This window comes from Capricornis sumatraensis, chromosome 2, assembly GCF_032405125.1.
Source record: "Capricornis sumatraensis isolate serow.1 chromosome 2, serow.2, whole genome shotgun sequence".
Lineage (NCBI taxonomy): Eukaryota > Metazoa > Chordata > Mammalia > Artiodactyla > Bovidae > Capricornis > Capricornis sumatraensis.
Window position 1 is genome coordinate 158,459,193 of NC_091070.1, and position 13,541 is coordinate 158,472,733.

Genomic DNA, 13,541 nt, shown 5'->3' on the forward strand with positions numbered 1-13,541 from the left:
CAGAGTTCTTTTAACATGACAAATTTTATACCTTTTACAGCTTTCTTTCAAGTATAAGATGGTGTTCTAGGCTTATCTTTTGAATGGATGAGAATTATGAATTTATCCATGAGGACGCTGTGAACCAGTGGTTGTAAACTGGTACCAAGGGGCCAAAAGTAGCCACTAGCCATGTTGTCATCTTTTTTTTGGCAAAAAAACCCAAACACGTCATTGTTCAACAACAACAAAAAACAAATAAAAACTTTTTAACATTTATTATGTGCCAGGTGTTTTACTAGTTTCTGGGAATATGGTGGTTAGTAGAGATAAAATTGCCCTCCAGGAATTTATTATATATGTAACATACATAATTTATTATACATACCTGTGTTATAATCTGATGAGGAATAGCAAACCAGCCAGGGTTAAGTCACCTTGTAGGACCCTAGGATGGTGTGAGGGTCTTAGATGGGACCTAACTCAGGGTACTGGAGGTCAAAGAAAGATTTTCAAGTAATATATTATTTAATCTCTTATTTAAAATGTAAGTGTTGCAGATGAAGATAGATAAAGAAAAATTACTCAAGGCAGAGAAGGGGTGTGTGTGTATGCATGCTCATGTGCGCACGCTCAGTTGTGTCCAACTCTTTGCGATCCCATGGACTGTAGCCTGCCAGACTCCTCTGTCCAAGAGATTTCCCAGGCAAGAATACTGGAGTGGGTTGCTATTTCCTCCTCCAGGGAGAGAAGGTATAGGTAACCCTGATTTCCCTTAGAAAAGCAATGGGCATGTCTGAATCGAATGTGTTCTGTTCCAAAGCTTCCAGAAATCTGACCTTGTGTCCAGTCTTTCTGTTACCACTGCCTTTTCTCTTGGCAGAAACATCCACAAGTAATATTTTCTCCACAGAACCCAAGTTTAAATTGGAATCAAGACATTTCTTTCCTAAGCCATACCGGATGAATTGGTATCACTTAATTTCGATTTTTTTTTTCCCTAAAATGAGTTTTCCAGAATCAACCTTGCTAGTCTATCTTATTAGTTGGCACAAATTATCATATTTATCCCTCCACTGAACTGTCTTTTCTAGCTGATATTCATACTTAATTGCAGCCTTCTTAACTTTTAAAGATATGATTTTTCTACTTGTCTTGCTTTTTATTGCTTTTTCCATGTCAAAAGAAAACACTAAAATAACTATCTGTGACAAAATATAAGGAAAGTATAATTATTAGCTTATTATCAATATTGAAACTGATCCTGATGAATTTCATTCTAATGTATTATTTGAGAAAGAATATTGCTCTAACATTTTAGAGCAACATTCTTGGCTTTATCTCAGCATAGACTTATTTAACACTGGTCCATTTTTCTTGAAACAACTGTTTTAGACTGCTAAAGTATAATTTCGAATAAGGTAATATTATGATTTTCAGGCAAATATTAAGTAAACATAGGTCAAAGATTTTATTCAATCATTAACTAATGATAGAACCAGTAAAATGTCAAAATAAATTCAAAGAACATTTGATCTATTTATAGACAGTTGAATATGGGAATATTAGAATAAGATAGTTGAGTTTAATGTAAAACTAATTAGTATCCTGTATATTAAGCTGTAACCTGTGGGTTGTTTTTTTTTTTTTTCTTTTCTACCAAACAGAAGAATTCATGTGTAGTTAGTAAACAATGAGTCTAACAAAGTACATTCTCTTAATTATTGGGTGACTCTGTGTCCCATATGACACTTAAAAGACCTGTTACATATATTTTTGTCTTCTTTTTCAAGTTTTGAATGATTCTGAATATGATTTTTAAAATTTCTTGGACTAGATTAGAGAATTTTCTTTGGGTCTAAGGATTGTTTGTGAATAATTGATGAAGTAAGCTTTATTTTAGTATACTTTATAAGTTTTGCATTCCAGTATCAGACAACTGCCTAACAATCTTTAATATTGAAAGGTATTAAATTAATTAATTTTGAGGAGAATAAATCATTTTAACTGGACTTCAAAGAAAGGCAAAAGGAATTTTTGTATGCTTAATAAATTTAAAGTAATTTTCTATGGAATAAACTCCCTATATTATTTGTGTTCCCTAGGGTTTTCCTGGAGATATTGGGATTCCTGGACAAAATGGCCCTGAAGGATCAAAGGTAAAGAAAAAAACAAAAAGAAAGGAAAAAAAGAAGAGCATGGTATCTGTAGTTTTCTACTCTCAAATCTCCATGAATGGGTAAAAAATACTTTAGAAATATCAAAACATTTCTGGATATTTTTGAGCTGTCTCGAGTGCATTTTAAAAAACCTTTTAGATCATATTTCAAAATAATCAGGAAGTAGTTTGCGTGTCTGGTTGTTTTTTTGGTGTCAAAAGACATACTCCTAGAGTAGAAGTATGTTTATACAGTCTCTTGGGTTCAGGTTATTGGAAATGATTTTCCTGGTTTGGTCTAGGCTTAGATTAGGGTGACAGTATTTGCAAAGCTCACAAGTAACTGAAAATGGATTTCTTTTAAGAGGTGAAAAAATTTTAAAAAGCCAGAAATCTATAGCATACACAAAATAGGTGAGAGTATTCTGACCACTAAAACCAGGGAAGTATTTAGGGCCTGTAAAATATCCACTGATTAAAATAAAGAAAGCCTATGCAGTTCGAGAATTTATACATAGCACAAACTACCAGAAAAACCTGGTCATTTCTAACTTCCTTTACTGTTACTGTGTATATATACTAGATATTATCCATAGCAAAACTTTAAATGCCAGGCTTTCCAAGCAGGCTGACATAGAATGAGCATTGTAAACAAATAAAGCATTGCGAATAAATACACAGAATGATGAAACAGCCAGAAGTTTGGAGAACTGGCATGTTTTGAAGTATAGCTGCTGCAGAAGGTTATTAGTGTGAGTAGAGAAGAAGTGTTAGGGAATGAAGCTGGAAAGGATATTAATATAGCTATATTTGTTAGTGTACTATAGTGGCAAGTCCTAAAGTTCTATAGTAAATGTTTTGGAGACACCTCCTTTAATCTTCACAGCAGTTTTATGAGGTAGATATTACCCCTATTTTATATATAGTTAACTTATTCCCTCACAGTCACATAACTTTTCAAGTGACTAAGACAGGATTCTAATCCAGACATGATTTCAAAGTCAGAGCTCTTAACCACTTAGTTTGGGGATTAAATTGTGGGAAAGATTTAAGACCATGTTGAAGAGTCTCTCCTTCTTCCATGGGTATCATGAAGTAATCAACAATTTTTAAGGAGCAAAGCATTGTAGGTGATTTATGTTTTATAAAGATACCTCTTATGTCGCCATGGAGAATGATTTAACAGGAGAGAAAATGAAAGCAAAGAGATGAGCTAGAAAAAGCTGGAAAAGAAGTTATGAAGATCTGAAGTGTAATAAAACATTCATTCAATCAACAAATATATACTGACTGCCTCTTACATGACATCCATTGTGCTAGATGAGGGCTACAAAAGTGAAAAGTCCTGCTCCCTGTTTTCAAGAAACTTATAATCTAGAGGAGTATAAGTAGGAAATCCTTTATTATAACCATGTAAATAGCATATAATATGTGATACTGTGTGAGTACAGGGTTAGGGGACTCAGATTGCACTTTGTAGAGAAGGTAGCACTTGAGCTGACATAATGAATGAATAGGAATTTGCAGACAAGTATGCATGCATGGCATTATATATAAGAGATGTATGGCATTCAAGAAAAGGAAACTTGTGAGAATATGAAAGTACAGTATTTGAAACATATTGTATTTAAAAGTTATTCACTGTTTATGTGAAGTTCAGATTAACTGGACATGCCGTGTGTTATCTGGCAACACTACTGGCTACCTGTCAACTCCCCCCATATATACACAACCATATTTCCTCCTCCCTTTCTGTCTCCATAGAAGAGGTATTCCTCCCCTTCCTCAGTATTCAAGTTTCATACACGTTTTGTATCAAACCCTCTCCTGGCTCCTGAATGACTTCATACCATCAATTATCACCTTTATCCTGATCTCTACTATGACTCAAATTTCCCCACTTTGCCCTTGAAGCCATTTTCATTGCTAATGTTTTAGTTTAGGTTCTATTTATTCTTCACCAGGACTACTGTAGTTCAGTTCAGTCACTCAGTCGTGTCCAAATCTTTGTGACCTCATGGACTGCAGCACACCAGGCTTCCCAGCTTGCTCAAACTCATGTCCATCGACTTGGTGTTGCCATCCAACCATCTCACCCTCTGTTTTCCCCTTCTCCTCCTGTCTTCAATCTTTCCCAAATTCAGGGTCTTTTCCAATGAGTCAGATCTTTGCATCAGGTGGCCAAAGTATTGGAGCTTCAGCATCAGTCCTTCCAAAGAATATTCAGGTCTGATCTCCTTTAGGATTGACTGGTTTGATCTCCTTGCAGTTCAAGGGACTCTCAAGCGTCTTCTCCAACACCACAGTTCAAAAGCATCAATTCTTCGGCACTCAGCTTTCTTTATGGTCCAACTTACACATCCATATGTGGCTTCTGGGAAAACCATAGCTTTGACTAGACAGACATTTGTCAGGAAAGTAATGTCTAATTTTTAACATGCTGTCTAGGTTGGTCATAGCTTTTCTTCTAGGGAGCAAGTTTCTTTTAATTTCATGGCTGCAGTCACCATCTGCAGTGATTTTGGAGCCCAGGAAAATAGTCTGTCACTGTTTCTGTTGTTTCCCCATCAATTGCCATGAAGTGGTGGGACCAAATGCCATGATCTTAGTTTTTTGAATGTTGAGTTTTAAGTCAGCTTTTTCACTTTCCTCTTTCACGTTCAGCAAGAGGCTCTTATATTTTTTTTTTTTTGAGGCTCTTATATTTTAAATATAGCAGTGCATACTTGTCTGTCCCAAACTCACAATCTATGCTTCCACCACACCTTTCCCCTCTGGTAACCATAAGTTCATTCTCTAAACTTGTGAGTCTGTTTCTGTTTTGTAAATAAGTGCATTTGTATCATTTTATTAGATTCCACATATAACTGATATCATATGATATTTGCCTTTCTCTGACTTACTTCATTTAGTATGATAGTCTCCACGTCCATCCATGTTGCTGCAATTTGGATTATCTCATTCTTTTCAGTGGCTGAGTCATATTCCACTGTATATACATACCACCTCTCCTATATTATCTGGACTTCCCTGATAGCTCAGTTGGTAAAGAATCCATGTGCAATACAGGAGACCCTGGTTAAATTCCTGGGTCGGGAAGATCTGCTGGAGAAGGGATAGGCTATTCACTCCAGTTTTCTTGGGCTTCCCTTGTGGCTCAGCTGGTAAAGAATCTGCCCTCAATGAAGCAGACCTGGGTTCGATCACTGGGTTGGTAAGATTCCCCTGGAGACGGGAAAGGCTATTTACTCCAGTATTCTGGCCTGGAGAATTCCATGGAGTCCATGGGATCGCAGAGGTGGACACAACTGAGTGACTTTCGTTCCATGGACATTTAGGTTGCTTCTATGTCCTTGCTATTTTTTTAAAATTTATGTATTTTTGGTTGAAGGATAATTGCTTTACAGTATTGTGTTGATTTCTACCAAACATTAACATGAATCAGCCATAGGTATACCCATGTCCCCTCCTCCCTGAAAACATGTCCTGGCTATTGTATGCTGCAGTGAACATTGGGGCACATATGTCTTTTTGAATTATGATTTTCTCCAGATATGTACCCAGGAGTGGGATTGCTGGATCATGTAGTAGCTCTATTTTTAATTTCTTCGGGAACTGTCATACTGTTCTCCACAGTGGCTGGAACAATTTACATTACCAAACTCTGTAGAAGGATTCCCTTTTCTACACACCTTCTCCAACATTGTTTGCAGACTCGATGGACGTGAGTCTGAGTGGACTCGATGGTCCTTCTGACTGGTGGGAGGTATTGTCTCATTGTAGTTTTGATTTGCATTTCTCTAATAATTAACAATATTGAATATATTTTCATGTGTCTTGGCCATCTGTATGTCTCGTTTGGTTAAATGTCTGTTTAGATCTTCTGTCCATCTTTTGATTTTTTTTTTTTTAATTGAGCTGCATGTGTTGTTTGTAAATTTTAGCGGTTAATCACTTGTTGGTCTCTTTCTTTGCAAATATTTTCTCACATTCTGTGGGTTTTCTTTTGGTTTTATGGTTTCCTTTGCTTGTGTAAAAGTTTTTGAATTTAATTAGGTCTCACTTGTTTATTTTTGTTTTTATTTACATTACTCTAGGAGACAAATAAATATGCTACTGAAATTTATGTCAAAGAATACTCTCCTTATGTTCTAAGAGTTTTATAGTATCCAATCTTACATTTAGGTCTTTAATCCATTTTGAGTTTATTTTTTTGCATGGTGGCAAAGAATGTTCTAATTTCACATTTTTTACACATAGCTGTCCTACTTTTCCAATACCACTTATTGAAGATACTGTCTTTTCTCCATTGTATATTCTTGCCTCCTTTGTTGTAGATTAGATGACCATAGGTGTGTGGGTTTATTTCTGGACTTTCTACCCTGTTCTGTCAATGGATGTTTCTGTTCTGGTGACTGTAGCTGTATTGTATGGTCTGAAGTCAGGGAATGTGATTCTTCCAGCTCTGTTTTTCTTTCTCAAGACTGCTTTGACTATTCAGGGGGTTCTGTGTCTCCCTACAGATTTTAAGATTTTTGTTCTAGTTCTGTGAAAAATGCCATTGGTAATTTAATAGGGATTGCACTGAATCTGTAGATTGCCTTGATAGTATAGTAATTTGACAATGTTGATTCTTCCAGTCCAAAAACATTTATATTTTTTCCATCTGTTTGTGTCATCTTCACTTTCATCAGCATCTTACAGTTTTTGGAGTACAGGTCTTTTGCCTCCTTATATGGGTTTATTCCTAGGTATTTTATCCTTTTTGTTGCAGTGGTAAGTGGGGTTGTTTTATTAATTTTTCTTTCTGATTCTTCATTGTTAGGGTATAGAAATACACGAGATTTCTGTGTATTATTTTTGTATACTGCAACTTTGCCAAATTCATTGATGAGCTCTAGTAGTTTTCTGGTAGTATCTTTAGGATTTTCTGTGTAGTATTACGTCATCCACAAACAATGACCATTTTACTTCTTCTTTTCTAATTTAGATTACCTTCATTTTTTTCCTTCAGTAATGGCTATGGCTAGTACTTCCAAAACTAAGTTGGTTAAAAGTGGTAAGTGTGGAAATCCTTGTCTTGTTCCTGATTTTAGAGGAAATGCTTTCAGCTTTTCACAGCTGAGTATGATTTATCTGCAGTTTTGTCATATGTGGCCTTTATTATGTTGAGGGATGGTCTCTTTATGCCCACTTTCTAGAGAGGTTTTTTTAAAATCATAAATGGATGTTGAATTTTGTCAAAGGCTTTTTCTGCATCTATTGAGATGGTCATATGGTGTTGCAATTTGTTGATGTGGTGTATCATACTGATTGATTTGCACATATTGAAAAATCCTTGCACCCCTGGGATAAATCTAAGTTGATCATGGTGTATGATCCTTTTAATGTAGCACTTTTTATTTTTTTATACATAGTAGTTTGTACCTCTTAATTCCCACTCCACCTTGCCCTCAACTCCTTAATTTAATGTTTTAAATTATGCATATCATACTAGGTGAAGAACACAGGATAACTTTGTAAATCCTCTTCAGTTTGTAAATTGTGTTTCTCTTAAATTTTCATTAAGAAAAATGTCAGAACTGAAGAAAGCCAGTTGACGTCCTGAATACTATTATAATACTAATATTTAACTTCCTTGTTGTTACTTTCTTCAGTTTTAAAATTACAATATTTAAAAGTGTGACACAGACCTGAAGGCAAGACATTTTAATGAATATTAATGGTTGAATTTCCAGTGAGTAGTAATTACTTTTTGGATAACTTTATCTAATTTTTTTCAATAATATGACTTATGGCCTCATTAGCACCAACATTATGAAACTAACTGTTTTTCTACACATCACTGAATTTTAATATCTTAGATGATTTAATCAAGAGAACCAGAAAATTTTAAAAGAAGAGGAGTATGATTTTATGTTTTCTAGGTTGGGAAGGGTCTGTTTTTGTCTCGTTTTTTCATCTTTCCTATTTGCCTTGAAATTCTTCCAGAAATTCTAAAATTGGAAAAATAGAGCCATACATATTGACCCTATTCACATGATGTGTTTCTTAGGTTGTATACATTATGTCATGGAAACATCTTAAAACTTTTTATTTTCATATATATATCTTATTTGGAAAGTGAGGACAGTGTAAATTAGTTCTGTTTAGGCTATATAAATTAGTCATCAAGAAAACTATGTGCACTCTATTTGAAATACGTGGTTATCCTATTTGCAAACAAAATGTGTTCCTTCCAGAGCAATTTGGCACAGCTCTAAAAGAAGCCTTTTATTTTCTCCTCATTTTCTGCCAGTTGAATAAGAACCTCAAACTAACATTGGAAACTTGTGTTAATTATGGTTCCATCCATTGTGGGATTGTGTGTGTATGTATGTGTGTATATAGTTACAAAACATACTTCAGCAAGCCTTCTTGAGAGCTTCCCAATTTGGCAACTGCTTTCATGCATTCCATAACGTTAGCAAAACCACATCCCTTGCTGCTTACTGCAGAAAGTGAGTACCCAGTAACTATTCTGTGTTCTTCAGTAAAGAGAGGAATGACTTATTTGTTGCCATAATGGTTTGTGTTGTTGCTTTGGCTATGGAATTAAAGGTGCTAGCAACAGGCTGTTCTTGTCTGTTGTATAATATCCCTGTTAAGTTTTTAGAAGAGTCCTATTTGTGAGGTTATGTTACAGAATATATGGAAATAATTTTTTACACTGAATTATTAAAGTATGTTATATGCTTACCTGTATATAGGTGAGCTAACTTGCATTCCTAAAAAGTTCTCTGAGATCACAGCAACCCCACCCTGAATAGGCACATGCCAAAGTCAAGATTTTGTACATGGACTTCCTATCTTAACCACTTGATTTTCCAGGCAGCATTTAGTCAGCTGAGAAGTATTTATTGAGTTTGTACAATAGGCAATGGACTTTGTTAAGCAATTACTTGAAAATAAGATGGCAGAAAGTGAAGAGGAGGTAAAAAGCCTCTTAATGAAAGTTAAAGAGGAGAGCGAAAAAGTTGGCTTAAAGCTCAATATTCAGAAAACGAAGATCATGGCATCTGGTCCCATCACTTCATGGGAAATAGATGGGGAAACAGTAGAAACAGTATCAGACTTTATTTTTGGGGGCTCTAAAATCACTGCAGATGATGACTGCAGCCATGAAATTAAAAGACTCTTACTCCTTGGAAGAAAAGTTATAACCAATATAGATAGTATATTCAAAAGCAGAGACATTACTTTGCTGACTAAGGTCCATCTAGTCAAGGCTATGGTGTTTCCTGTGGTCATGTATGGATGTGAGAGTTGGACTGTGAAGAAGGCTGAGTGCTGAAGAATTGATGCGTTTGAACTGTGGTGTTGGAGAAGACTCTTGAGAGTCCCTTGGACTGCAAGGAGATCCAACCAGTCCATTCTGAAGGAGATCATCCCTAGGATTTCTTTGGAAGGAATGATGCTAAAGCTGAAGCTCCAGTATTTTGGCCACCTCATGTGAAGAGTTGACTCATTGGAAAAGACTCTGATGCTGGGAGGGATTGGGGGCAGGAGGAGAAGGGGACGACAGAGGATGAGATGGCTGGATGGCATCACTGACCTGATGGACGTGAGTCTGAGTGAACTCTGGGAGATGGTGATGGACAGGGAGGCCTGGCGTGCTGCGATTCATGGGGTTGCAAAGAGTCAGACACGACTGAGTGACTGAACTGAACTGAAGATAAAAACTAAAAATAAAATCTATGACAAATCTAGACACCATATTAAAAAGTAGAGACATTACATTGTGCCAAAGGCATATAGTCAAAGCTATAGTTTTTCCAGTACTCATGTAGAGATGTGAGAGTTGGACCAAAAAGAAAGCTGAGAACCAAAGAACTGATGCTTTTGAACTATGGTGTTGGAGAAGACTCTTGAGAGTGCCTTGGACAACAAGGAGATCCAGCCAGTCCCTCCTAAAGGAAATCAGTCCTGAATATTTATTGGAATGACTGATGCTTAAGCTGAAGCTCCAATACTTTGTCCACCTAATGCAAAGAGCTGACTCATTGGAAAAAACCCTGATGCTGGGAAAGATTGAAGGTGGAAGAAGAAGGGCACAACAGAGGATGACATAGTTGGATGGCATCACTGACTCGATGGACATGAGTTTGAGCAAGCACCGGGAGTTGGTGATGGACAGGGATTTTTAAGTATGTAGTACAATATTAACTGTATGCATATTTTGGCACAGCAGATCTCTAGAATGTTTTCACCTTGCACCACTGAAACTTTGTACCCATTTAATAGCAACTCCAATTTCCACCTCCCACAATCCCTACAACCATCATTCTTTCTGCTTCTATTAGTCTAAGTGGGCATCCCTGGGGGCTCAGACAATAAAAAATCCACTTTAGATACTTCATATAATTAGAATTATGCAATATTTGTCTCTCTGGGACTGGCATATTTCACTTAGCATAATTTCTTCAGGGTTCATCCATATTATGGCCTATGTCAGAATTTCACTCTTTCTGAAAGCTGCATGAGAATAGTCCCTTATACAATAGTTTAAAAATCCATATTTTATCTATCCATTCATACATCAATGAACATTAACATTGTTCCACTTATGGGCATCAGTTGGACTGCAGCACACCAGGCTTCCCTGTCCATCACCAATTTCTGGGGCTTGCTCAAACTCATGTCTATTGAGTCAGTGATGCCATCCAACCATCTCATCCTTTATCATCCCCTTCTCCTGCCTTTAATCCTTCCTAGATTCAGAGTCTTTTCCAATGAGTCAGTTCTTCATATCAGGTGGCCAAAGTATTGGAATTTGAGCTACAGCATCAGTCCTTCCAATGAATATTCAGAACTAATTTCCTTTAGGATTCACTGGTTTGATCCCCTTGCAGTCCAAGGGACTCTCAAGAGTCTTCTCCAAAACCACAATTCAGAAACATCAATTCTTCGGTGCTCAGCTTTCTTTATGGTCCAACTCTCACATCCATACATTACTACTGAAAAAACCATAATTTTGACTAGACAGACCTTAGTTGGCAAAGTAATGTCTCTGCTTTTTAAATGCTATCTAGGTTTATCATGGGCTTCCCTGGTGGCTCAGTCAGTAAAGCGTCTGCCTGCAATGTGGGAGACCTGGGTTTGATCCCTGGGTCAGGAAGATCCCCTGGAGAAGGAAATGGCAACCCACTCTAGTGCTCTTGCCTGGAAAATTTCCATGGACTGAGGAGCCTGGTGGGCTACAGTCCATGGGGTCGCAAAGAGCCGGGATATGACTGAGCGACTTCACTTTCACTAGGTTTATCATAGATGTTCTTCCAAGGAACAAGTGTGTTTTAATTTCATGACTGGAGTTGCCATCTGCAGTGATTTTAGAGCACAAAAAAAATAAAGTCTGAAAAAAAAGAGTCTGTCGCTGTTTCCATTGTTTCCTCATCTACTTGCCATGAAATGATGGGACCAGATGCCATGATCTTCGTTTTTTGAATGTTGAGTCTTAAGACAACTTTTTCACTCTCCTCTTTCACTTTCATCAAGAGGCTCTTTAGTTCTTCTTCGCTTTCTTCCATAAGGGTGGTGTCATTTGCATATCTGAGGTTGATATTTCTCCCAGCAATCTTGATTCTAGCTTGTGCTTCATCCAGCCTGGCATTTTGCATAATGTACTCTGCATATACGTTAAATAAGCTGGATGACAGTATACAGCCTTGATATAATCCTTTCCCTATTTGGAACCAGTCTGTTGTTCCATGTCCTGTTCTAACTATTGCTTCTTGACCGACATACAGATGTCTCAGGAGACAGGTAAGGTGGTCTGGTATTCCCACCTCTTTCAGAGTTTTCCAGTTTGTTGTGATCCACACAGTCAAAGGCTTTGGCATAGTCAATAAAGCAGAAGTAGATGCTTTTCTGATGATCCAGTGGGCATTGGCAATTTGATTTCTGTTTCCTCTGCCTTTTCTAAATTCAGCTTGAACATCTGGAAGTTCACAGTTCACGTACTGATAAAGCCTGTCTTGGAGAAATTGAGCATTACTTTGCTAGCCTGTGAGAAGAGTGCAATTGTGCAGTAGTTTGAATGTTCTTTGGCATTGCCTTTCTTTGGGGTTGGACCCTTTCCAGTCCTGTGGCCACTGCTCAGTTGTCCAAATTTGCTGGCATGTTGAGTGCAGCACTTTTACAGCATCACCTTTTAGGATTTAAAATTGCTCAGCTGGAATTCCATCACCTCCAATGGCTTTGTTCGTAGTAATCGTTCCTGAGGCCCACTTGAATTCACATTCCAGGATGCCTGGTTCTAGGTGAGTGATCACACCATTGTGGTTATCTGGGTCATGAAGATCTTTTTTGTATAGTTCTTTTGTGTATTCTTGCCACCTCTTAATATCTTCTGCTTGTGGTAGGTCCATACCATTTCTGTCCTTTATTGAGCCCATCTTTGCATGAAATAGTCCCTTGGTATCTCTGATTTTCTTGAAGAGATCTCTACCGTTTCCCATTCTGTTATTTTCTTCTATTTCTTTGCATTGATCACTGAGGAAGGCCTTGTTATCTCTCCTTGCTATTCTTTTGAACTCTGCATTCAAATGGGTATATCTTTTCTCCTTTGCCTTTCGCTTCTTTTCTTTTTGTAGCTGTTTGTAGGACCTCCTCAGACAACCATTTTGCCTTTTTCCATTTCTTTTTCTTGCAGATGGTCTTGATCACTTCCTCCTATACAGTGTCATAAATCTCCGTCCATACTTCTTCAGGCATTCTGTCTATCAGATCTAATCCCTTGAATCTGTTTGTCACTTCTACTGCATAATCGTAAGGGATTTGATTTAGGTCTTACCTGCATGGTCTAGTGGTTTTCCCTACTTTCTTCAATTTAAGTCTATATTTGGCAATAAGGAGTTCATGATCTGAGCCACAGTCAGCTCCCAGTCTTGTTTTTGCTGACAGTGTAGAGCTTCTCCATCTTTGACTGAAAAGAATATAATCAATCTGATTTCAGTATTCGCCATCTGATGACATCCATGTATAGAATCTTCTCTTGTATTGTTGGAAGAGAGTGTTTGCTATGACCAGTGCGTTCTCTTGGCAAAACTTTATTAGCCTTTACCCTGCTTCATTTTCTACTCCAAAGCCAAACTTGCTTGTTACTTCAGGTATCTCTTGACTTCTTACTTTTGCATTCCAGTCCCCTGTAAGGAAAAGGACATCTTTTTTGGGTGTTAGTTCTAGAAAGTTTTGTAGGTCTTCTTAGAACCATTCAACTTCAGCTTCTTCAGCATTGGTGGTTGGGGCATAGTCTTAGATTACTGTGATGTTGAATGATTTGCCTTGGAAGTGAACCAAGGTTATTCTGTCATTTTTGAGATTGTACCCAAGTCCTGCATTATGAACTTTCTTTTGTTGACCATGA

General features: G+C 37.2%; 1 protein-coding gene across 1 annotated transcript in view; it reads left to right on the forward strand.

Moving 5' to 3' along the window:
- COL24A1 (collagen type XXIV alpha 1 chain) overlaps positions 1-13,541 on the forward strand; it is a 378,135-nt gene that overhangs the window by 158,366 nt on the left and 206,228 nt on the right. Inside the window, exon 19 of the mRNA XM_068961180.1 lies at positions 2,085-2,138. Within this exon, the coding sequence (XP_068817281.1) occupies positions 2,085-2,138 (54 nt within the window). The remainder of the gene's footprint in view (positions 1-2,084; positions 2,139-13,541) is intronic.